This window comes from Nannobrachium achirus (genome assembly GCF_963921795.1).
Source record: "Nannobrachium achirus genome assembly, chromosome: 5".
In the NCBI taxonomy this organism is placed as follows: domain Eukaryota; kingdom Metazoa; phylum Chordata; class Actinopteri; order Myctophiformes; family Myctophidae; genus Nannobrachium; species Nannobrachium achirus.
In genome coordinates this window covers 37,145,795-37,169,356 of record NC_137814.1, presented here as the reverse complement: position 1 = coordinate 37,169,356, position 23,562 = coordinate 37,145,795, and the positions used below count along the sequence as shown (strand labels likewise).

General features: G+C 40.3%; 1 protein-coding gene across 1 annotated transcript in view; it reads left to right on the top strand.

The window, feature by feature from the left end:
* The window catches only part of pth1r (parathyroid hormone 1 receptor), a 62,944-nt gene that overhangs the window by 18,963 nt on the left and 20,419 nt on the right, over window positions 1-23,562 (top strand). The window contains exon 2 of the mRNA XM_080726210.1: window positions 10,589-10,691. Within this exon, the coding sequence (XP_080582336.1) occupies window positions 10,589-10,691 (103 nt within the window). The remainder of the gene's footprint in view (window positions 1-10,588; window positions 10,692-23,562) is intronic.

Sequence of the window (23,562 nt, the reverse complement as noted above, 5' to 3'; positions counted from 1 at the left end):
ATTTGTACTGTCATGAAACTGTACTTGTTTCTATTGCAATCTTCTAATAAATTCTTCAATCAATCAAAAACACCTCCCGCTTGACGTGTGTTTGAGAACACATGTCCTGGCAGTCCATCATTAATTTAGGAAACCTTTTGTCAGAAAAAAAGGGGACTAACCTTCACCTGGAAAAAGCTTTTAGGCAATTTAGGAGGCTCTTCATTCGTTCTGGCTTGTTATGTTCCTGTGGCATGGCCTCTTAAAAATGAATGAGTCCATTAGAACACCTGCTGACCCTGGTAAATATTGCAGAATGTGGCCCCTCCTGGCTTCATATCCAAGTGTCCTGGAGCAAGACGCTGATTGTTGTCGTAGTTTTCTTTTGTTTGGAGTCTTGTTGGGCTTGTTTGTCCTGCTGGAAGTCATCCTCTGTCATTTACCGTTGTTTTGAGTTGAGATTGGCACATTTCCTGGGGCAATCTGCCCAGATCATGCATGTCACACGTGTCTTCTTCTTCTTTTTTAGTTTTTTACTCTCAAAAAACGCCTGCAATGTAGTGCATTTGAAACTACATTGAAGTGCACATCATGGGGTGATCACTGCTTGCCTCCTGTGAATTGTTATATTTTTTATTTTTGTTTTATTTTATTTTTATTTCGTTGCTGAGTGAGGTCAGCAGACAAAGTGACATGAGTGAGATGAAAAAAACCTGAGTGAAATGTGCCAATGTCAACCAGAAACATCGGTACCCATTCTGACTGTTAGGAGCAGTGGGTACCTTGCCGTAAATGAGTGAATGTAATACACACATCGTGAAGCGCATTGGATAAATGTGCTATATAAATGTATTTACCATTTGTCTTCGCTCACCTGTTTCTTCATGGTCAGCTCTCAGTCATGTGTGCAAGACAGGCATCTGATTAATTGACCCATGGACTCTCACAGCTAGCTCTAAGACACAATTTTAAAACCTTACACTAGTTAAAGAGGTGGTGCCATAGTTTTGTACCTTTTATGGTTTCATGTGTCTAGGAGGTTGACAGTGTTTCATTAGACCCCCTGGTGTGGTTGTTATGAGCAATTATGTATTCCCTTTGCATTTTGGATGGTGGTGCCATAGTTTTGTACTTTTTCTGGTTTTCATGTGTCTAGGAGGTTGACACTGTCAACAGTGTTTCATTAGACCCCCTGGTGTGGTTGTTATGAGCAATTATGTTTCTAGTATGGGAGATGTTTAACTGCTGATCACATTTTTATGTATGTTGTTTAATGGGATATTGGAGTGAAGGTAGATATAAAATACTTCTCCCTTCTGTAACAATGAGGATGGATTTAGTGTCAATAGTAAAGCTGCGTTATCAAAATAGAAAGCTTTTGTGGCACACTTTTAAAAATATATTTTTAATCCTTAATCTTGATTGAGTCTGTATACCAACGGACCACTCCTCCTGGCGGCAATCTGTGTAGGCCTATATATAGAGCATATTGTTGTTGTCGGGTGGAAACCTTGTATGTCCAAAACCGTTTGTTTTGTATCATTTTAAAAATGATTTAAACTAGTGAAAACAGCTGATCTACAAGCACACAACGCCTCGCGCCGCGAGATCTGCTGTTTTCACTATAGCCATACAGCCTTGTATGGTGAAACAGGGCTTTACTTTGCGAAAAAATGTACAAATTTGAAACTTGGAGATACAAGTTTTCTGCCCGACAGTGAAGATATACAGCATTATGTTCCAGATGCATTCAAATATAACCCATTGTCATGTTAGCTGTCTGCCTCCAAGGGTGATTATAACTGTAATTTTGCAACATCCATTAGGATATTGTGAAATGCATGGTGATTGTGATTGTTATATAACCCTCAGAAGCTTTTGATGAAAATGAAAATGCTGTCCATGTATTGCTTTAGTAAGATCATAACCCACACTTTCTGTTTTAAATCACTTATATAACAGAGAACTGATGTCTAATTTATGCTCAGTCGTACGACGGTGTGTCACATGCTCAAAGATGGCAGATCTGCAAGCTCACAACATGCATTGTGAGTCAAATTAAATGTTTAAGTTCTATAATCTAATTATAATCATTGATTTAGAGTGTTTGTTCCCCACCTCCCCAGCTTGTACAGTAACAGAAAATACATTTTCAGGTCACAATGCAAATTGTATCCAACCCCACAAAGATAAATATTAAATATTAAGCTGATAAATGTATTTGTGTTCCAGCTCCAATTTTGTCTACTCATTTGTTTTGTTTCATCAGTTCCAATTTAATTTGTTTATCCTGTGTGAGTTCTCCTTGACATGCATGAGTAGGCATACAGTATATACCGGTAGACCTACTGCACACTCATTTTCTGTTTTACTAAAGAGATGGAGAAGTGGGGTGACCCCTATTACTGAACAAACACTATAACAATGCTATCGGAATATTGCACTATTTAACTCGTATTTTAACAACAAAATATCACTTACACCCCCTTTAAAGCCTCAATTTCCAATTAAAGAGAACAACACAGTCAGACCTACAGTGATATGTGCTGTATGTATGTATGCTGCTGCTGCTGCGTCGAGTGAGTACACACAATGTTTCCATCAGGGACAAAAGTGCTGTTCTTCAGACTTATGACCAGAGTAGGGTATAATTAGGAACTGAATGCTGCTTTAAGTCAGAATGTGGTCTGCGAGCATTTCCAAAGGACAACCAGTCTTGTGGTTTGTGGTTTTTATCATCAAATGCAAATTGCACAGTTGAAGAGGAGTGGCAGTGAGTCATAGAGTTTATAATATCCAAGAACCTCATCCGTTAAAACATTCACGCAGTACAATATGTCAGACGTACTGAAACATATTCATGTTTTTTTCCCAGATAGTGGACAGGCCATTAAAAACAAGATTCAGCGGAGTTATAATTTTCTAGATTTCCCCTATTTTTGAAAAAAAAAAGTGGAGGAAAGTATGAAGCCCCTGGGATTTCATTTTGAATGCACGCCAACAACAAGGAAGTAAATGTTAGCCTATGGTGTAAAGAATGGCAAATGACCAAGGCAAGTACATAAAACAAACATATGTCTGTATTCCCATAATACAGGCGCTTTGCAGTGACCAGTGTAAATATTATCGGTATATTATTTATCATCCATGTGACGAAGTGTGATCTGGAAAGGAAAGTCTCACTTTACATGCTCATTTGCCCTCCAATCACATCGGCAGTAATGGATTAGTTAACAGAGGGCTGCATTATTGGATGGCTCTCAAGTGATCTAGGAAATTAATAAGGCATGTGTTCCCAATCAAAATACTACCGGAGTTGTGATCAGAGGCTTTATGTTGACAGGCAAATCATATCTAAACACTAAACTAGGACACAGAGCTTTTGTGCCAATAGCACGCACAGTTTGGCCCCATTTCCCTCGCATTAAACATTTACTATTTAGTTGCTTGCTTATCCCCAAATGACCCATATTTTGGTCAAGCGAAATTTGCCATGAAATGAAAAGCAGCAAAATGTTCCTGTATTTTGGCCATATATTTCACACCGCAAATAGCCTTATATCAGGGGTAGGCAATCTTAGGTATGGTGCCAACATTGGCACAGGGGAGGGTGATCACTGGCACACTGGCTTAAGTGTGAGATAGAGTTTTTTTTCTTTTTTTCTTTTCAAATTAAAATTTCAAAAAGGTTTAGTCAGTTAAATTAAGACCCCTCACATCTATACTATAATTTTGCGAATGTCTGTCTGAGTGTCTGTCTGAGTGAGTGTCTGTCACAGCGTTTCTCCTCAGTGGCTGGAGCAATTGATCTGAAATCGCATCACCATAAGCATATGAACACACCTGACATAACTGTGAAGCCCGTTTGTCACTTTCACAAATCGTATGCTGTATATTAGCATTTTTATGGTGTATCTACTATCTATTCTGCATCTAGCATGAGGCACATCTATTCTGCATCTAGCTTGAGGCAAAATGTTTAACCAGCTCTGTGTGTGTGTGTGTGTGTGTGTGTGTGTGTGTGTGCAGGCAGGCGGGTGTGTGTGCAGGCGGGTGGGCGGGCGGGCTGGGGGGGGACAGTATCTCTGTAGCCATTAAACGAAACGGGTTTCTTACATTGATGCTCCTACATCATGCAAGCACCAGTTAAAGTTACTTTCCATCCCTCATATACTGTGTGCACAGTGCACATCCCATAACCCACACACTGCACATCATTTTGGAGCTCATATCTTTGAACGGGTAAGGGCTAGTCTATACAAATTACATTCCTGCACATAATTAATTCAAAGCCGTAACTCTGACTAGGAAGGGAGTCGGGGGAGGTTATTGCTCTGTGAGTCTAATCATCATTACATTCTGAGAGAAAGAAAATATGTCTAAAGAAGTTGTTATAGCCTATGGACAATCAAAGTCAGATGGAAATATTTAATCTTGATGCAGTGAATAATTATATACTGTCACTGGTATATTCTGTCCCTTTTTAAGCTTTCATTTTAACAACATTAACAGCAGAACCTACTGTACGATTAGTGAAACCACATGGGCATGAACATGTTATGAAGTGTGTTCCTTTAACCATGTGTGAATTCAATTCCAGCTTATCTTAGAATTCCTATTTTATATTAGTTAAAGCTATACTGTGTAAGATGCTCAACTAGTGGTCATTAGCCCTATAGCAAACCGCGGTCGCGTCCGCGTCTTTCGGCCGTTTTTCGTACCTTCACACCCCCGCGTCTGCCTCCACCTCGCCGAGAGCTATCTTTAGAGGGGTCCCTGGTTCCTGTGCGTTCAGGCATTCCGGAGAAACGGACTCCTTCACCCTGCCTGGTAGGCGAGATTACCTTTTGAGTATAGAGACACACGGGCGACTACAAATATGGCGACCCCACTTCAAGATGCGCTGTGATTGGCCGGCAGTGTATAACCCTCGCTGTGATTGGCTGGTAGTGTGATGACGTAATTTTGCCGGGAAATCCCGCCCCTGTCACAGCTAAGTAGAAAACATATAAAGAGAAGGCTTCAGAAGCTGAAAATAACGGAGTGGGGGTTCTAAAACTTTAGCGATTTAACAGACAATTTTAAGATTTGTTTTATAAAAAAAGTTACATGGTATAACTTTAATTGTTTTGGTAATTACGGACTCATGGCTAAAAGCAAACGGTCTTTCAACGTCAGTACTATGGCCAAGTTTAACTTTGGTTGAAATAATGGGCATTTCCCTTCATTTATGTTGTATGAAAGCCTTTTTTGAAGTATACACATTTCATTTTGTTTTGAAAACTAGTTTGTTTTCCAGTTGTAAATTCTTCCATCCATGTGGTTTGTAAATCTAAACTTACACCTCGGCTAAACACTTCTGTCATCCTTGCGTGCTGTAGATGAATTTGTGTTGGCATGCAAATGTGGGGAACATTATACTGACAAGATGATATTTTTTTTGTTATTGTCTCAAAATACTTAATTTTGTAAATAACTTTTGTGTGGGAAAGCTATTCATGGTCTAGATCAGGGGTCTTCAATAGGCACGGGACCCCTAGAGGGACCTCAGAGTTACTACAGGAGGGACAATATTGTGTGATATAGGATTTAGTTAATTTTTTATAGCATCCCTATTCTGGAGGGAGAATTTGCAGAAAATGGTACATCTACAAACCTACGTGTTGCTCTGCAACAAGTTTTGAGCTTGTAGATAGGCTATTTTCAGCGAATATGTTAGGTTTAGAGGGAAAAGAGCAGACCAAGTACAGAGTCAAATGTCAAGTAGGCCTATTGAGGGTTTACGTGGTTAAATTATTCCAACATATTAATAGAACAGATTATGTTTTTACAAACAAAGATTCATTTACATAACCCTGATGATAGTGCTGTTAAACAAGTCTATGAAGCTATCTATGAAATCTATGAAACACAATGTTATACAACATGTCGTGGGGGTCCCTTCATCTCTCTCAGCTAAGGGGTCCTTGCCCTGAATAACTTGAAGAGCCCCGGTCCAGCTAAATATTGTTACAGACTGAAAGTGTCTGCTTGTTGTGTGGTAGTTTTCACATCAGTACTATTACTAAGGCTGACTGTACTGGTGAGCTATAGAGTGTAATCTGTAAATCCACTCTGTGGAATTAACTGTCTATTGCGTTTATTGTCATTGTTTCTATTTATTCAAGCTTCTTGGATTAGAAGCTGTTTCTTCATGTGTCTTTGAGTGAGAATCTGTTTTCCCAGCCTCAGCATTTGACTCCACAATTCACTGAAGACATTTCAGGAAATGGCTCTGGTCAACCACAGCTTTCTTACAAAAAAAAAAAGCGAGAGAGAGAGAGAGAGAGAGAAAAAAGGGGAAAAAAGCGGTACCATTGTGCAAGCTTGTCCATAATGAGGACTGTTGGTTACAGTATTCGCCGGAAACTTGATGTTTCCACTCAATGTATGCACAGCCTCCAGACTTATGACTCCACACTGGAGTTTCTTCTTTTTTTTCTCAACACAGTCAGTAAGCAACAAGGGACAACATTTGGGAGGTTAATACCACAGATTAATTTCCGTTAATTTAGTGATCAAATATTGGAATAAGAAAGCTAATGGCAATGTATTTCCACCCAATTTACTAATTTGCAAAGTATTGGCTTGATATAAATGGAATAAACTCAATATTGCTCTTCATACATCCTTGAAGAGAGCTTCAGTTTAAGTCATTAACCCACAGTCTCAGAAGACAAATAGAAACTGTGGTTTATTCAAGTCCAGTGTGTATTCCAGGAACCAGTGATGAAAACACATATTTATATGGTGTGTATTTTTCTAATTTTCATATTGGCACAAACTCAAAAGTATTTAACAAAAAGAATACTGTATTTTGAATGAAATGCTGTAGAAAAAAAGAATGTGCATGTTTCTCCCTGTGAGAGTTCTGTTTACTTTCGTGGTTTGGACCCCGGCCAGTGGAGGAGGAATAGTTTTCAAAAATAATCAGGCAGCACACTTATTACCCAGGATGCTCTTCTCAAAGCGGTAAATGATACTTCATATCTGTACGATCCATCTGCACTTTAAATTGGTCCCTGCAGATGAGGGCTACATCTCTGGCTTTTGAGGAAAAGTGAACCTTACACTCTTAGAAATTAGCTGTTGAATAGAATCAGTCCTTCACCCATGTCATTCACACATAGTCCATCTGAGTGCATGTGGGACATGATGCTCACTTGCTAGTGATGCTACATTAGATAGTAATTCACAACAGTTACAACACTCGGAATTAAGCTGATACTCAGTATTTTCTGCGTATATAACATTCCAGAAAAATATTGATGATTGTGTTGCTGACAGTGATGATCTTGATTGCGGTGTTAATTTTTTCAGAAGATTTTGATTTAGTCTTTTGAATAACACACCATTTAGTCTTAGTCCTGTCTTAGTCTTCTGAAATTGTCTAGTCTTAGTCGACTAAATATCAAAACATTTTAGTCTTAGTCTTTTGGGATTAGTCTTAGACTTTTAGTCTTCGTTTTTTTAGTTTCTTAGGCTAAATATAACCACATAATTCTGAACAAGTCATTGTCTTCTACTGCCTGTTACTTGGTCAAAATAAACCATACATAAAAGATGTATTTGGCTTTTAATTTCATTGCAGTTACATACCATTGTAATTTTTTACAGACATTAGTCTTAGTCTTTTGAATAACACAAATAATAGTCTTTTAGTCTTTGTCGACAAAATGAACACTGCTTGATTGCACCTACCGTTCACGTTTAGTTTTTCCTTGTCCAGATTGTTTGTTCCTCTGTTTCTGGCTACCCATTGGTCAAGAATTAGTTCAAGAAACAGAGGTCGGTGATTTAGATGAAAATGGTCTCAGCTCCACTGGAGCGGTCAGTGGAATATTCTATATTGGCGTAGTTCTTACAGTAAACAGGTAGTATCTATCCTTGTTCGCCTGTGGTGAAATGTTGTTCCATCTGTGGTTGTTTACCGTGCAAAGCCATAAACGTCTTCCCTCTGTAACCTCATTCAGCTCTCAAACTGGACATCCTTATTTCAAGCCTGAAAGTAGTGAAAATATTGATGGATCGAGGTATTATGGTTTAGCGTACAGCAAACCCCACGCAGGCCTGGTATTTACGGTTTAATTTTAAGCGACAGGAAATTATAGCCTAGCATCGTAGACAATGTATACACATCTAAATTCCCAAATGACTACCTGTCATATGGGCATTCTAAATGTACTTCCAGCCATAGAGTTTGTGTGTTTAAACTGTGTGAGCCAACAAGTCTGTCTCGACCAGAGGATCCAAGTAAGTTTGTTTGTCTCTCTGCGGAGAACCCCTTTAGACTTGGAGGACAAATAGGCCTAAATTGAACATTTTGACAAATGTTGCTAAATATTTAACATCTATATTAAAAACCTGCATTTTCAAATCATCACCAGTCTACCCAAAATTCTTTGAAACAGGTCATTTTATGTAGGCTGGAGGAAATTTTTCATCTGGAATTGTTATCTGATTTTACATGTCCTCTTCAGGAATGGTGAAGGACTGTTAAATATCAGCGAAGTTTCCTTTTAATTACATGCTTTGTACACCAGGCAGTGGCAGAGCACTCATCACTGTAGCCTATTTTTATTTTATTTTCCCTACTGGTTAAATAATGAACACACATGGTTAATATTTGGCAGCTTGTCTCCCTGAGTAAGTAACTTTAGGTAATGAAGATATTTAGTTGTGTCCAGAGAAACAGCAGAGAAAATTTAGCATGAAATGTACATTGTAACAAAATACAGAGCAAAATGGAATCGGAGTCAAAAGCTTTGCGTGAAATAAAATGCCTGCTTTCAATGATATCCCATGTCTAACATGAACCAGCTGTACTCGATTGTTTAAGCAAATAAATGGACAGCGCATGAATGGAATTCTTGTGATATTGATTTTCCACAGTTGTGGTGATCTTAATCACCTGTGGTATACATTGCTTTTTACATTATGCCACAGCACAGACCGTGAAAAAGTAGAAAGGACAACAGAGAAACTCCTGCTTCGTTAATCTCCACAGTATGCTTTACTTGCGACATTGGCTTTTCATTTCAGGAGCTACAGTACAGTGTGAGGCATACAGGCTTCTCTTGTCACCCTGTGCCAAGGATGATTCTTGTCATTTTCAATGCAGTCATATTTGTTACTGACTCAGAGTGATCCCAGGGCAAACAGTGAGCCAGCCAAAGTGAACTATTAGAGGGGAAAACGTTTCCCTGAATGGAAAACCACACCTGAGCTATTATGGTGCTCTTAAACACAAAGTTCAAAAGCTTTTTTAAAAAAAAAATCACAAGGTGTAAGGGGAAAAACGTTGGTATAGAATGTATTTTTTTCTCTACTCTGACGATGTCACATCCGATTAGTGGCTATAAGGGATTGTGACCACATAGTGGAGCAAATCACAGGAATACCAACTGGAACAATAAACAGCAAGTAAAACTGATACTTTTTGGCACAAAAATAAATCTGCAAACTGTTTGTATATCGCTGTGATTTATGCGTGGTTAAGACATGAATTAACATATAGTAAATCAGCACAGACTAGTCTATGCTCATTTGTATACATTTGTCTCTATTCTTGATTTATGTATATAAATTATCTTAATATTTTCTGCAAAATAAAAAATGTCACACTCCGAGGTTAGAGTTCCAGACAAGCAGATTTTCAACTATGAAACACTTCTACTGTATTTGCCAAACAACATGGTCATATTAATTAATCTCGACGGGAAGTCTGCCCCGTTGAATTAAGGCCTACTTAACACTTGAGAAACTGTGTAACGTTCAATTTTGTTTGCTTTATTTCTTTGTTCTTTGTGGAGAACATCCAAGTAAAATGTAATGTACTATAGGCCTATACGGCAGTGGACCTCAAATTGATGAAATTATTATATTAAGCTCACAGCTTGTCACATTGTGTCATGTTGTGAGCTTGCAGATCTGCACTTTTTGAATAACTGAAATTCATGAAACAGGGTTAAATTGACTAAATTTGACAAAATCCTTCTTCTGGGGTCTCCCTGAACCCCCCCCCCCCCCCCCCCCCCCAGGGACCCCTGGGTGTCCCAGACCCCACTCTGAGAACCAATGCTGTACACAGTATGTGCAAAGCTTTGTGCCATTGAGAGGATTAAATGCAAAAGTGTGACAGGGTGTTAGGCATGGCTGCATCCATGCGTCGCATACACTGCTACCACCCATTGCGATTGGTTGGAGATGTTGAGATTGAGCATTAACATGTTGTGTAACAGCTGTGCTGAGAAAATAATATCAACCTACTGATGCATTTCATGCTCAGTTGGCACTAGTAGTTGTTAATGCCAGGACCTTATGCTTTGGCCCAGATGACATCATAAGCAACTGTGGGATGATGTTTATGCTGTGTCCTACAAGTTTACGACCAGGATAGACAAAGAAATGGCATGTTGTTGTTTATTGGAAATGATTGATTTGGCAGCTTCACAGCATAGCTTTTTCTCAGAACTCACCCATGCAGATTTCTGTCTGTGCAAGTCTCACTTCCGTGCACACTTAAGCATTGGCCCACCACTGATTCCATGTTACTCTTCCTTTCCCGCAGGTATATGCAGATGATGTTCTCACAAAAGAGGAGCAGATCGGCCTGTTGTTCAAAGCTAAGCGGAACTGTGAGGGGAACATCAAGGCAAAGCAAAGGCTTCCTGGTGAGTGCCATCGTCTTTGTCTCTTCGTTAGATTTAATATTGATTCTAAGCTGTTTTCATTGCATGGACATCTGTGATCCCTTAGCAATATCGGTTCATTAGCTCATGTAACCAGAAGGTGATTTCTTTGTCATGGATGTGTTACACGGATGACATAAACTCAATTACGGTGTTTGACGCTTGGCATACAAAACGCCAGATTAAAAGTGTATGACAGACGGTGGGTAGTCAATAGATTCAAAATAAGGTACTACAAATAAGGTACTACAGAGGCAGCAGCATTGATTAATCACCACCTGGAAAGAACGTCTGTTAAAAGGATGATCATCAGCATATCTGTTGTTGACGTTTCAATCGAGGCAGTGGATATTCAGCCCTCGGACAGCATTGTTAAAATAAATGCTAATAAGCCTGCTGGGCACTCTGAATGCCTTCTCCGTTACCCTTGTTTCACACTTTTCCACAAGATATAACAATAGGTGCCAACAAAAAGTGGGAAACATTTTTCCATGTTTCCATGTCAAAAGTCCCTAAAGTCCACCAAAACATGTATCTGAAAGCATTTATGAAATGGGCAATGTAAAAACACAAACATGCTTTGACACGGCCTCTCTCTGTGTCTGTCTATCTCGATCTCTCTCTCTCTCTCTCTGCCTCGCAAGAGACTGCGGACACAAGGCAGTGTCGTTTTACATTCCATAGCCCGAGGGGACGGTAGACTGTGATTGGCAGGGACAGAACCAGCTTCTGTTTAACCAGAATTTCACCAAAAAGCCAGTTCATTACATCTTTAATCTTACCTATGCCTAAACCTATAACCATCCGAAAACAGTGCCTATAAGCTGCACCAGCTGTAAGCTTTAACCACGTCATTGGTCGTATAGATCAGTGGTTCTCAAGGTGAACGAGCTAAGTCATTGATAACATGGTTACTGACAGTGTATGAATGCACCCTTCGATTTGTACACTGTCAGAGGTATGCAGCTTCTTCGCTTAATGGTTCTCAACCTTTTCAGGCTGCGACCTCCAAAATAATCCTATTTTAACTGGGGACCCCCTCCCCCCACCCTGACGAGCACTAAGAGTTGAGGCATTACATTTTGTATAACACGGTTCTATTGGGAAAATAGCAGATCTACATGCTCACAACGCCTCGCTTTGCGAGGCATTGTGATCATGTAGATCGGCTATTTTTCACAATTTCTGCCTCTAATATTTTACAATTTAGCCTATGTTTAATTTGTCATTTTAGAGGTACTAAAAAGTACTTAAATTGTCACTTTAGAAATGTGCAGATACCCTTTATACACTTAAACTTTGTGTTGGTTTGTTTACTGTTGAGTGAGAAAACAATGTTTCACATTAAGCTAATCATCTGGGGACCTCCCAAAATAATTTGGGGACCCCCCTCTGGGGCTCCCGACCCACAGGTTGAGAACCACTGGCCTAATGCATGTCAACCACCTTCAATCAAATAACCTTGATCAAGACATCGAGTCCATTTGGACCCTGTTATGAATCCAGCTGAATGTCATTTGATACTTGTATTGGGGTATGTGATGTGGTTGTATTTTCCCTGGTCCTCCTTGTGGCTTAGTGAGGGATGTACGGAGTGATGCGTGTCCAGGGGGTATTTGTATACTTATGGGTGTCCAAAGCCGCGTCAGTTTCCATCCATCTCATTGTGGTTACTGACATTTTCCTGCCGTTGTTGGAATCCACGTCCAGACCCATGGTATTATTTTCTCTTTAACCCCAGTGCAATGTGGTTTCATTAAATTGGATTCTTAGACTCTCCAAACGATACCCCTTCAGCAAATGAAACACATAATTAAAGATGTTTATTTTCACGCTAAGAACACAAAGGCCTTTGTTGATAGCTAGCTGCTATTACAGTTATGTTGCTACATATTGCGTTTCCCCTCTGCTCCACGGTTTTGATAAATGTCCACATATCTGTGGTTGGATTTTAAAATGTGACCCGAATGGCTGCCATTGAAACTTAGGCATCAAAAGGCATGTTTTCATAAGTGGCTTTGGTGTTTATTGTGAAAAAGGAAAAGAACATGTGTTGCGTCTCAGTGTATTGATCAGAATGGCCATGAACGCTAACACAGTGCAGAACACTCATACATACATCAGGCCTTTCTAAGATGAGAGTCTACGTTCCTCCTCTGTCCACCATCAGATCTAATGCAGACTGACATGTCATGCACGTGGCTGTCGAGTCAGGGAGTACACTTTTCCAGGCACCTGTAAGTGGATTTCTAGAGGAAAGCATTATCGTGTTTTTTGTTGGATTACACCAATTTACACACATTTCTTGGTTTGTTTTCGTAATAAAAATAATACCTAATTATTGGCATTTTATGCACTGTGCATAATACTTAATTATTGGCATTTTATGCTCTGAGTCAGATAGTTTACTGTAGAGAGACAGGAACCAAGGGCAGGGAGAGAGGAGAGATATGCGAGACAAGATGGGGGTCGTCAGAATCGAACCTGGGCTGTCATGCTCACAAAGAGCATAATGGGGTGTGCGCACCAACTGGCTGAACCATTAGGGACCCCAAGAAAGTACTGAATTTATTTGAATCTAGTAGGGAGGAAGGGTTTAAAAGTCTGATTGGAGATGTAGCACAAGGGTAACACTTTTCCACCATTCCACTGCAATGCACTTGCACGCATGCATGCACGCACGCACGCACGCACGCACGCACGCACGCACGCACGCACGCACGCACGCACGCACGCACACACACACACACACACACACACACACACACAGGGAGTGTTAAACAGGTTGCCCCCTCTCCACATTTGGTTGAAGCTGAACCTTACTTTTCCATGAGAAGCTGCAGTTGCTTCCCATGCCTGTAGGGGGCATCCTGCTGGATGGAGGTTTCTCTGTGAAGTAATTGTTTTGTTACTGTGAGTCACAACTCGTTGTCGGGTGGAAAACCGTTCATTTTGTTGCAGTTACTATCAAAACCTCGACCAGCTGTCCGTCAGTCAGTCAGTCAGTCAGTCTGTCTGTCACACGTCACACGTCACACTTTTGCCCTGCTCATATATACGCAACCGTTGCCCCGATCCATGCCAAACTTTGCACACACACTCCTTGCCTGCCAAACCACAACCTCCACCCATCAATTCTCACATGGCCCTCTTCTAGCGCCACCATGAGGCCGATTCTTGCAAAACACATTTTTGGACACTACTCCTACAGATTTTGCCCTAAAATCACGCAAATCGGTACACAGTATGTCTACACTCATGTCATCAACATGGATCTGTCCCATATAGCGCCACCATCTGGCCGATTTTTTCAAACACATTTTTGGACACTGCTTCTACAGATTTTGCCCTAACATCAGGCAAATCGGTACACAGTATGTCTACACTCATCTCATCAACATGGATCTGTCCCATTATAGCGCCACCATCAGGCCGATTTTTTCAAACACATTTTTGGACACTGCTCCTACACATTTTGCCCTAAAATCACGCTGTGACCTGACGGTCGCTTATCTCCCGATTAGGGAGTAGTATACTGGTATTTATCATTTAAAAAAAATGATTTAAAATAGTGAGAATAGCTGATCTACAAGCACACAACGCCTCGCACGTTGTGTGCTTGTAGATCTGCTACTTTCACTAGTTTTGTGTGACAGTCTATGATGAAACAGGGCTTCATTTTACGAAAAAACGTACAAATTTGAGCTATGAGGTTTCTGCCCGACAGTGACAAACTGCTTCCACTGTGGCATTTATACAGTTGCTGTCGGGCAGAAACCTTGTATCTCCATAATTCACCTTTTTCTGTTTTTTTTCCCCGTAAACTAATGCCCTATTTTGTCTTACTATACAGTGTCACACAAAAGTAGCAAAAATAGTCAATCTACAAGCTCACAACACATCGCGATGCAACACATTGTGAGCTTCTAGATCTGCTATTTTTTTCTGTATTTGAAATTGGGAAAGTGGTTTAGTCTGTCTGTACCGGTAGGTTTTTTATAAATATTGCACCAATGAAAAGTATTTAACAAGAGACTAAATAACAAGAGACTTGTGACTAAATAATAACTGCATTGTATCCATTGGAACACTGACGTTTTTCTTTTCCATTTTCCTGAATATGTAGTTTTTGACATACAAGGTTTCCCACCCAACACCCAAATATACCTGATAATGCTGGCATGCTCACTCTGACTTCGCTTTTATCTGGTGGCTGTTTTCCGACCCCTTTTGGAAGGTTGCACACGTCTTTCCAATCATACCAGAGTCTGAGAAATTAGGCTAAGCATAGTACCTTGACAGAGAAGGAGAGTCCCTGATGTGCTTTTATGCCTGATAAAGCATGTAAGGGCTTATTTGTTGTGCTTGATTTGAATTATTCATTTATTTTGTTGTTTTAATTCGCTGCACACTGAGTCTCATCTGGCGGTGGGTTCATCATTCAAATGGTTCACTGACATGTTGGTATTCTCTGAGTCTCAGGGCCAGAGTTCATCTTAAACACAACCTATCTCTTGATTGAATTGTATTTTATTTTATTTATTTAGAAGTCATGTTTACAAGAAAAACAAATGCATACATGCTATTCTCAGTAGAAGAGAAGGTAAAACAATGTGATCTATACAAGCTATATCTATAACATGTGTCCTGCAGATCAATGTTCTGCATGGTCGTTTGATTTTTTTTTTTTCTTCTTCTTTTTGTGGCTTAGATTTTTGTATTCTTTTTTTTTCCTTGTTCTTCTTTTTGTGGCTTTAATGGATTTCTCCAAGAATAAGCTAGTTTTATTTGGAAGCTGATTCACTTTGGTCTCCTGTTGTGGTCAGACCTTGAATCAGTGCTGAGTCAAACTCAGAGAATAGCAACAGGGATGCATTTTTGAGGACTTTGGCTTTCTGCTCATGTTTATCTTGCCTACTGTATGTCTTGCTTGACCATCCTTGTTTTTTCCCCCCTACTATAAGCCAGTGGTTTGGCTAAACTATTATTAGAGATGTGGAGTGACGACTATTTTAGATTGTTTGCACTGTGTGGTGTAGAATTAACAGTAATGAATTGATCTAGCTGCTCAGGTTATTTTGAAGGTGGGTTTAGTCCAGCCTCATTCAAGGCCAAACTCCTGGCTTTCCTTGCGTTGCAAAGCCTTTACGGTGAAGTCCCATCTGTTTGTTTTTATTTCTCATTTGTGCTTTAAATACACAAGAGTCTCCATTACATGACTGAGACAAGGTTTTCATTGAGGGAAACACTGAGGTTTGCCTGGGGAGGACAGTGGAGGGATGTGGGTTCAAGGCCCCAGACCTTGCTGTGTGAAAATAGCTCAGCATTCAAACTTGTGGCCTTGGCATAGAATAACATCAGCAGTCATTATAAAAAGGTTGCATATATCAGGACTCTTTGCGATATGTGTTTTGACATCTACAGGCCCGAATCAAATGAGTAGAGGGGAAAAGAAAACCTTATTAAAAACCTCAATTACATCACCAATACCAAAGTCCCCCATAGTCACGTTTATATTTAAATCATGGTCATGGAATTTATAGGAAATTATATATGTGTGTGTTCGCAGTTTAATTTAAGCCTGTTGGTAGGTGGTCCTATGGTAATAAAACCTATGGCCAAAGCTTAGGGCCATTTCGCCTTTACTCCCAGGATGTGTGGTCAGTGTGATTTTGAAAAGTAGACACTGTTTTTCTCCCGCCAAAGGTCCTTCAGAATCAGTCAACTGCACTCTGTCTACGCTTTAATTATGTGTTCCAAGTGACAGGCCGTTTTGAAGGCAAATAAAAAGCCATGTCGTCATTACTTCAGATGTTTCTTTGTAACTTTGATTACAGGAATGAGAAAATAATAGATCTACAGCAAAGGGAGCATAGTTTTAGTTTTAGCCTTAACTGCTTATTAGTGGTCAAAATGGGGCAGATGTTTTCAATAATAGAAAATAAATGCCAAGCCAAAAGTGTGGAGTTTTGCCAGGAATCAGTGGGGGAAAAGGGACTTTGGTTCCACTATCGGAGGCCTGGTGGTTGGTTCTTGGTTGAGCTGACAATTACGGGCCTTTCAGCTATGAAGCAGCCTTTCTTTTTCTTTCCTTTTTCTGCTTTGAACCTGTAGTTGTTGGAAATAAGGAAAGATGAATCTTTGATTGTCTTACACGGCAGAGACATTCAACACAAAAATGTGTTGACTGAAGTAGTCTACTATAGTCTCAATGTTCCTTACTAACAGCTCAAAAATAGTCAAAAGTGCCATTTCCATTTGACTATCCAATACTGTAAAACACAAGGATGCTTTGGAATACAGACGAACATTTGACTCAACATTTCTGCATGGCAATATATTGCTATAGCCTAATCAATTATTGTATACCTGATCTAAAAGACAAAACAAGGGGAATTATACAATGCTTAAAAGCCACCGTGAGAAAACAGGTTTTTACATTTTGTGATAGCAAAATGTCTTTACCTAGCCCCTGGAAGTCACTTTGGCAGTGACGTCAGAATGGAAAGTGGATAAATGTCCCTTGATGATAAACGCGGGCGGTTCTCTCGGCTGGCTCCACGTATTCTATTGAAGTCAGTGGGCGCCGCCCCGCTCAGCGTGTAGATCATGTGGAATCAACTGCTCCTCCTTCCGTGGGCATTGCTAGTCGCTTTTTCGCCCCCCTTCTTTGGTTTGGGAAAGGCGATAAATGTGTCAGAAGGTGGATGGGCGGGCGGCACGAGGCTTTCTCCTCCTCTGCAGTGCCCTCGCTATAGCAAATATGTGGAATCGAGCGCCACAGCCCACCAGCCTTCCCTCTTTTGTGCCTTGGTTTCATAGGGGGAGTGGTCTTCCTTTCTCCTCTACGGTTCTATAATATAGCGTACACAGTACACTGTCGTTTTACTCACGTTCAGAGCGATTTTTTGGACTATAGAGACAATGACAGCCAAGAAAAATCCATCAGAAGGACTTCGCCGTCGGAAAGTTCACTTATTATTAAGCACCCATGTGCTCGGATATTTTTAATTTTTCAGCGTGTTACACCCATAGAGTTATAATAAGTATAACTCTATGGGTTACACCACGGACAACCGCTTTTCGCTCGCGTCGCGCGTGTGTGTGTGTGTGTGTGTGTGTGAGAGTGAGTGAGTGTGCGTTAGAGAGAGCGACAGATACAGACAGCGTCAATAAAAACTGCGTGTGTATGATGTTTTAAGCATTGTTGTTTCCCAAGTACTGGGTCTCGACCCACGGGTGGGTCGCGGAATGGGACTGTGACGTGTGTGTGTGTGCCAATGTTGTGTATTGTAACTGCGTCTTCTATTGCAAACAGTGCTAAACTCTTCAATCAATCAATCAGTCTATACAACAACCTCGCGAATTTGCCTATACAGCCCCCACCCCCACACCACGCAAAAGTCCTCAATTCAACATATAGGCTACGTCAGTAAAAGTACAAAAGTATTGACTTGATTTCTTTTTTTTTGCAATTCTTTATTTAGGGAAAAATAATTACATCCTGTCACAAAATTCCATCTATATATAAATATATACACATGTATAACATTGGTAGAGGATGATTTTGTTTCTGAATAAAACTCTTCCTAAATTACCATCCATTTTCTTTTTTTACACACAAACATAAAAGGAAAATAAAATAAAATAAAAGCATGTACTATTTACATTGAGGTCAGGGAAGCAGACATGAAAATGAAATGTCAGAAAAACCAAAGAGAACATTGTGGCTTTTTACCAGCTATGTCTTTGTGTTAGGGGGAATAAAAAAAAAAAAAAAAAAAACATGCAAAAGATCTACATTTGAAAGTAAATACCTGCATAAAAGGAACAACATTTAGTTTCACCATGTTATACTAAAGCCAGACCCAGTCCTTATTGCATAACTAGCCCAGTCCGACCATAGTTTTAGGAATTTTTCCATTTGCAGGCGGAGTGAGAAGGTGATTTTCTCCATTATATATATGTCATTCACTATATCCGCCCAATCCTCCTTTTTAAGAGGGTCGGGAAGTAGCCAGTGTCTGGTGATGTTTTTTTTGCAGGCAACCAGCAAAATATGGAACAGGTAGGTATTGAGATGACCATTGTGGAAGTCAGTTTTCCCAAGTATGAAGATGTCAAATTGAAACGGTATTTTCACCTTAAACACGTCCTCCAGTGCCTTGTGTATTTCTGTCCAGAAAGGCCTTATTACCGGGCAGTCCCAGAATATGTGCCAGTGGTTGGCGTTTTGATTGCCACACCGTCTCCAACACGTTGCGTCCTCCCCTGCAAAATGTCTCTTCTGCTTTGGTGTGATAAAAAATCGAATCAAACATTTCCAACCAAATTCCCTCCACGAATGGGAGTTGGTACATTTCCATTGGGAATCAAAACAACCACCCCATTCCTCATTTGATATCTCAAAGTTACCTTCACTTTCCCACTTGTTTTTCACATATTCTGTTGAATAACCCTTTTTAGACATAAGTCCACTATACAATCTGGAAATGATACCTCTGTTGGGACCTGAGGAGTGAGCGTCAATAATTACTCTCAGAATAGGATCCTCCAAATCTAATGATGGCTTAACCTTTTGGTTAAAGTAATCTCGTAATTGCAGATACCTGAAAAAATCCTCCTTTTCCAAATTGTGTTTTCTTTTTAGTGTCTGGAAATCTCTTAGTTGACCTTTTTCAATTATTGAATAATATGTTGTTATTCCTTTAGACTGCCAGTGTTTAAATCTAGAATCTAATTGATTGGGTTTAAAATCAGGATCATATGCACACCATCTGATTATTTTGAGTATACTCCATAAACCATATTCATCTCTAACAGACTTCCAGACCTTTATTTGAAATTTTATCCAGGGATTTTTCTCTTTATCTATGAATTTTGATAGATCATTATTGCCAAGCATTGCTTTAATTGGGGGATCCTTGATTAGTGACACCTCTATATCCTTCCATCTGGCATGGTACCCTGGGTTACATAGATTAATCAATGGTCTAATTTGGGAAGAGTAGTAGTAATCTTTGAGGCATGGTACAGCCATTCCACCCTTCTCTTTTGCTAATTGTAAAGTTTTGAACCTAACCCTAGGTTTTTTACCCTGCCAGATGAAGCGTGATATCATTTTATCCCATTCAGAGAATTGTTTTGTTGAGATTTCAACTGGAAGAGCCTGAAACAAAAACAGGAATCTTGGGAGAATGTTCATTTTAACAGTTTCAACTCTTTGCGTAAGGCTCATATAAGGATTGGAGTTCCACCTCTGAATATCGGATTTTATTTTCGCCAGCAGGGGACCATAATTAATTTTTTCCAATGTGGACATTTCTTTTGGTAGCAATATGCCCAAATATTTTAATGTGTTTTGTCCCCATTTCAAATTGAGTTTGTCTTGTAATTGTTTTGTTGGAGCATAGTTTAGGGTCAGAATCTGAGTCTTCTGAACGTTTAATTTATAGCCTGAGTATGTTCCAAAAGCGTCCAAAAGTTTAAACAGTTCAGGCTGTGACTCTGATGGTTGACTTAGATATATCAACACATCGTCTGCGAATAACGCCGATTTGTGTTGTTCCCCTTTAATAGAAATGCCTTTGATGTTATCCGACTGTCTAATCCATTGGGCCAATGGTTCTATGAAAATCGCGAAGAGTCCCGGACTCAGCCCACATCCCTGTTTTGTCCCACGTTTTAGCTCAATTTTATCCGATAGGTAACCATTTACCTTGACTCGGGCTACAGAGTTGTCATATAATGTGTTAATTCCTTTAATGAACACCTCATGGAACCCCATCTTCTCCAGAACCTTAAATAAGAAGCTCCAAGACACAGAATCGAAAGCCTTCTCGCAGTCTAGACTGACCAGAGCCGCCGGTATTTTATGCTCCTGTATGTGGCTAAGTATGTGTAACGAGCGTCTGATATTGTCGTGTGTAGTTCTTAAAGGGATAAAACCTGTCTGGCATGTCTGGCAGAGTAAGGAAATCACTGCCTCAACCCTCCTGGCAAGAATAGACGTATACAGTTTATAATCAGTGTTAAGGACCGAAATAGGTCTATATGCACCACAGTCCAATCTATCCTTACCCTCCTTAGGTATTACTGATATAGTGGCCTCCCTCCATGATGGAGGAATTTTACCTTTTATTAAAGCCTCGTTAAAAACCTTAACTAGACTTTGGGTTAGCTCTGGTCTGAAGGTTTTGAACCAGTCGGAATTATACCCATCGGGTCCAGGTGTCTTATTCGCTTTCAACCTGGAGATGGCGGCATTTACCTCCTCTTCAGTTATTCTGGATACCATTTCATTACTTTGACCTTCAGTTAGGGTAGGTAAATCAAGTGAGTCCAAAAACTGTTCTATTTCTTGTCCTTCTTTTAAAGGTGGCTGTGTGTATAACTTTTTGTAAAACTTTTGAAAGGCTAGCTGTATGTCACTTTGTTTATATACAATGTTTTTGGAATCAGGGTCTCTGATTTTGTAAATTGTATTATCCGCCTGTTGTTGTTTCAATTTTCTTGCCAGGAGTTTAGTATTGACTTGATTTCATAGGCAATTAATTGTTAGCCTACTGTCAAATCTTTTGTCCCAGTACAGTTTTTGCTGAAAGACTGTCAGCCCAGACTACACTGGACACCTTACACATGACAGTTCCTGGGTACCCAAAAAATATATGTAATGTCGGTACTGGTTCCTAGATGTGATGCGCAAAAAAAAAAAGACAGCACAAACAGCACAAATTGCACAATCCAAGCACCGCGATGCGTCGAAGCATAACGCTGGAGCGTGGAGCGTCTCTGTGTTGAAGTTCGGCGGTCCTTCGGGCCACTCACCTCTAGAGTTCGGGCCACTTCTAGAGTTCACAGCAAGATACTGTGTGTGTGTGTGTGTGTGTGTGTGTGTGTGTGTGTGTGTGTGTGTGTGTGTGTGTGTGTGTGTGTGTGTGTGTGTGTGTGTGTGTGTGTGTGTGTGTGTGTGTGTGTGTGTGTGTTGCTAAAATGAAACTGAAAGTGAATTCTCCCCAAACATTGGCAGGCCTATTATAGTAATAATAATAACACAATTAGGCCATAAATGTGCAATTATGCAACTGGAGACATATTACCTTTTATTACCCAATAAATAAATAAATAAAGAATGTTTAAAAATAATGTGTGTGTAAAAAAAAAAATCTCTATTCAGTTTCAGCTAAAAATATATATTTTTAACCATTTTGGAACCGAAATAGGAACCGTTAGGAACCGGAACCGATAAGCAGAACCGGAACCGGAATCGTAAAAATCCAAACGATACCCATCCCTTGCCTGAGCACCACTAAACCCCTTATGTTGATCAAATATAGAGCAGTCGTGCCTGAGCGCCCACAGGGCGATCTGTTTTTTTTCCGACCCTGCTGTCCTCTGCCCAGCTCAGCCTCTGGCCGGACACCTAATTGTCCGGTTTTCAGAGTGGTGTTATTGCTTTAATGGTTACATTTACATATCTCTGCTAATCTCCCGTTTCATTGGTATAGAAAAATAGCAGATACACAAGCTCACAGACACACACGTGTGTGCATTTCATTTATAGAGCTTGCTCGGCAGTCATCGCTTACACTGAACGCTACGGTCCACCGTCACTCCTCCGTCCTCCCACGCTTATTGTGGATGAAACCACGGCGAAAGTAGTTAGATGAACTGCAGCTCAGATTTGCCCAAAAAACGCCGAAACGAAACGTCATTTAGCCAACAATGGAGCAAAGTAAATTAGTTAATAAAGAAGCGCAGAATTGACGAGTATTATCATGCACTTTGCAGCACTGTGTGCAGTGGCGTAGGGGAGGGGCACGCAACCCCCGCAATGCAGAGGGGGCCCCCACACAGCACACACCCAAATGCTCCCTACTGCTCCAGTCTAATTCTCTCTCCCCCTCCCCCGCCTGCTGGCCCAGTCTCCACACAGCTGTGTGGAATGTAGTTAATGAGCACTCCTTTAGCTTTCCCTTACCAAGAAAGGAATATACATTTACTGCACCCAGCATTTAGCTAGTGGTCGTGTTGGAGCGCCTCAGTCCGCCAGCAGAGTTCATGTGCAACTTCTTCCAGAGAGATTGATTGATTGAAGACTTTATTAGAAGTTTGCATAGGAAAGGGTACAGTTTCATGACAGTACAGTTCACTGGTACAAGGTCAACTAAAAGGAGATCCTAGTAAGCTTTTCAGCTTATTTACATAGGAAACCTTTATGTATGACTCATATAACATTGAACAGATATAACTCCGTCATCATTTGCAAAAGGGCCCCCACCCCCCTCCTCGCAGGGGGGCCCCACAATTTTCAGGAATGATGTCAGCAAAGAAAAGGTAGAACGCAATGCATGTTTAGGTTTTCCTCTTGTCACTAGTAACAAAATAACTGCAGCTGAGCATAATTATATCCACAAGTCTCCCCTTCTCTTCCCCTCTCTCTGTTCTATTATTTGTGCTATGCCAGTCATGTGGATTAGATTTCTAATGGGACAATTTAACTCAAGAATAATTGCAAAAAAGATACAGTGTAGGGCCATCATGAAATAAAATAATTCATGAAGGGTATTTGGGTGCATAATAAATAAAGGAGGTAGGCTAGTCTTAGTTTCAGGGCCGTGCAGCCCATACAGGCAAAATAGGCAGCCGCCTGGGGCCCCACACAGGCTGGGGGCCTCATGAGATTTTTTTTTTTTTTTTAACTAACATGGGCATGGTGATTCAGCAGTGATTCATGGTGGTCCATTGGCTAATAAGTGTCAATTTAGGGGTCCTTGACATAAAAAGTGGTGTAACTTGGAGGGCGCTGGTTTAAGCTTCGCTTGTTTAGCCTTGGATCAAGACAGTCATAGGT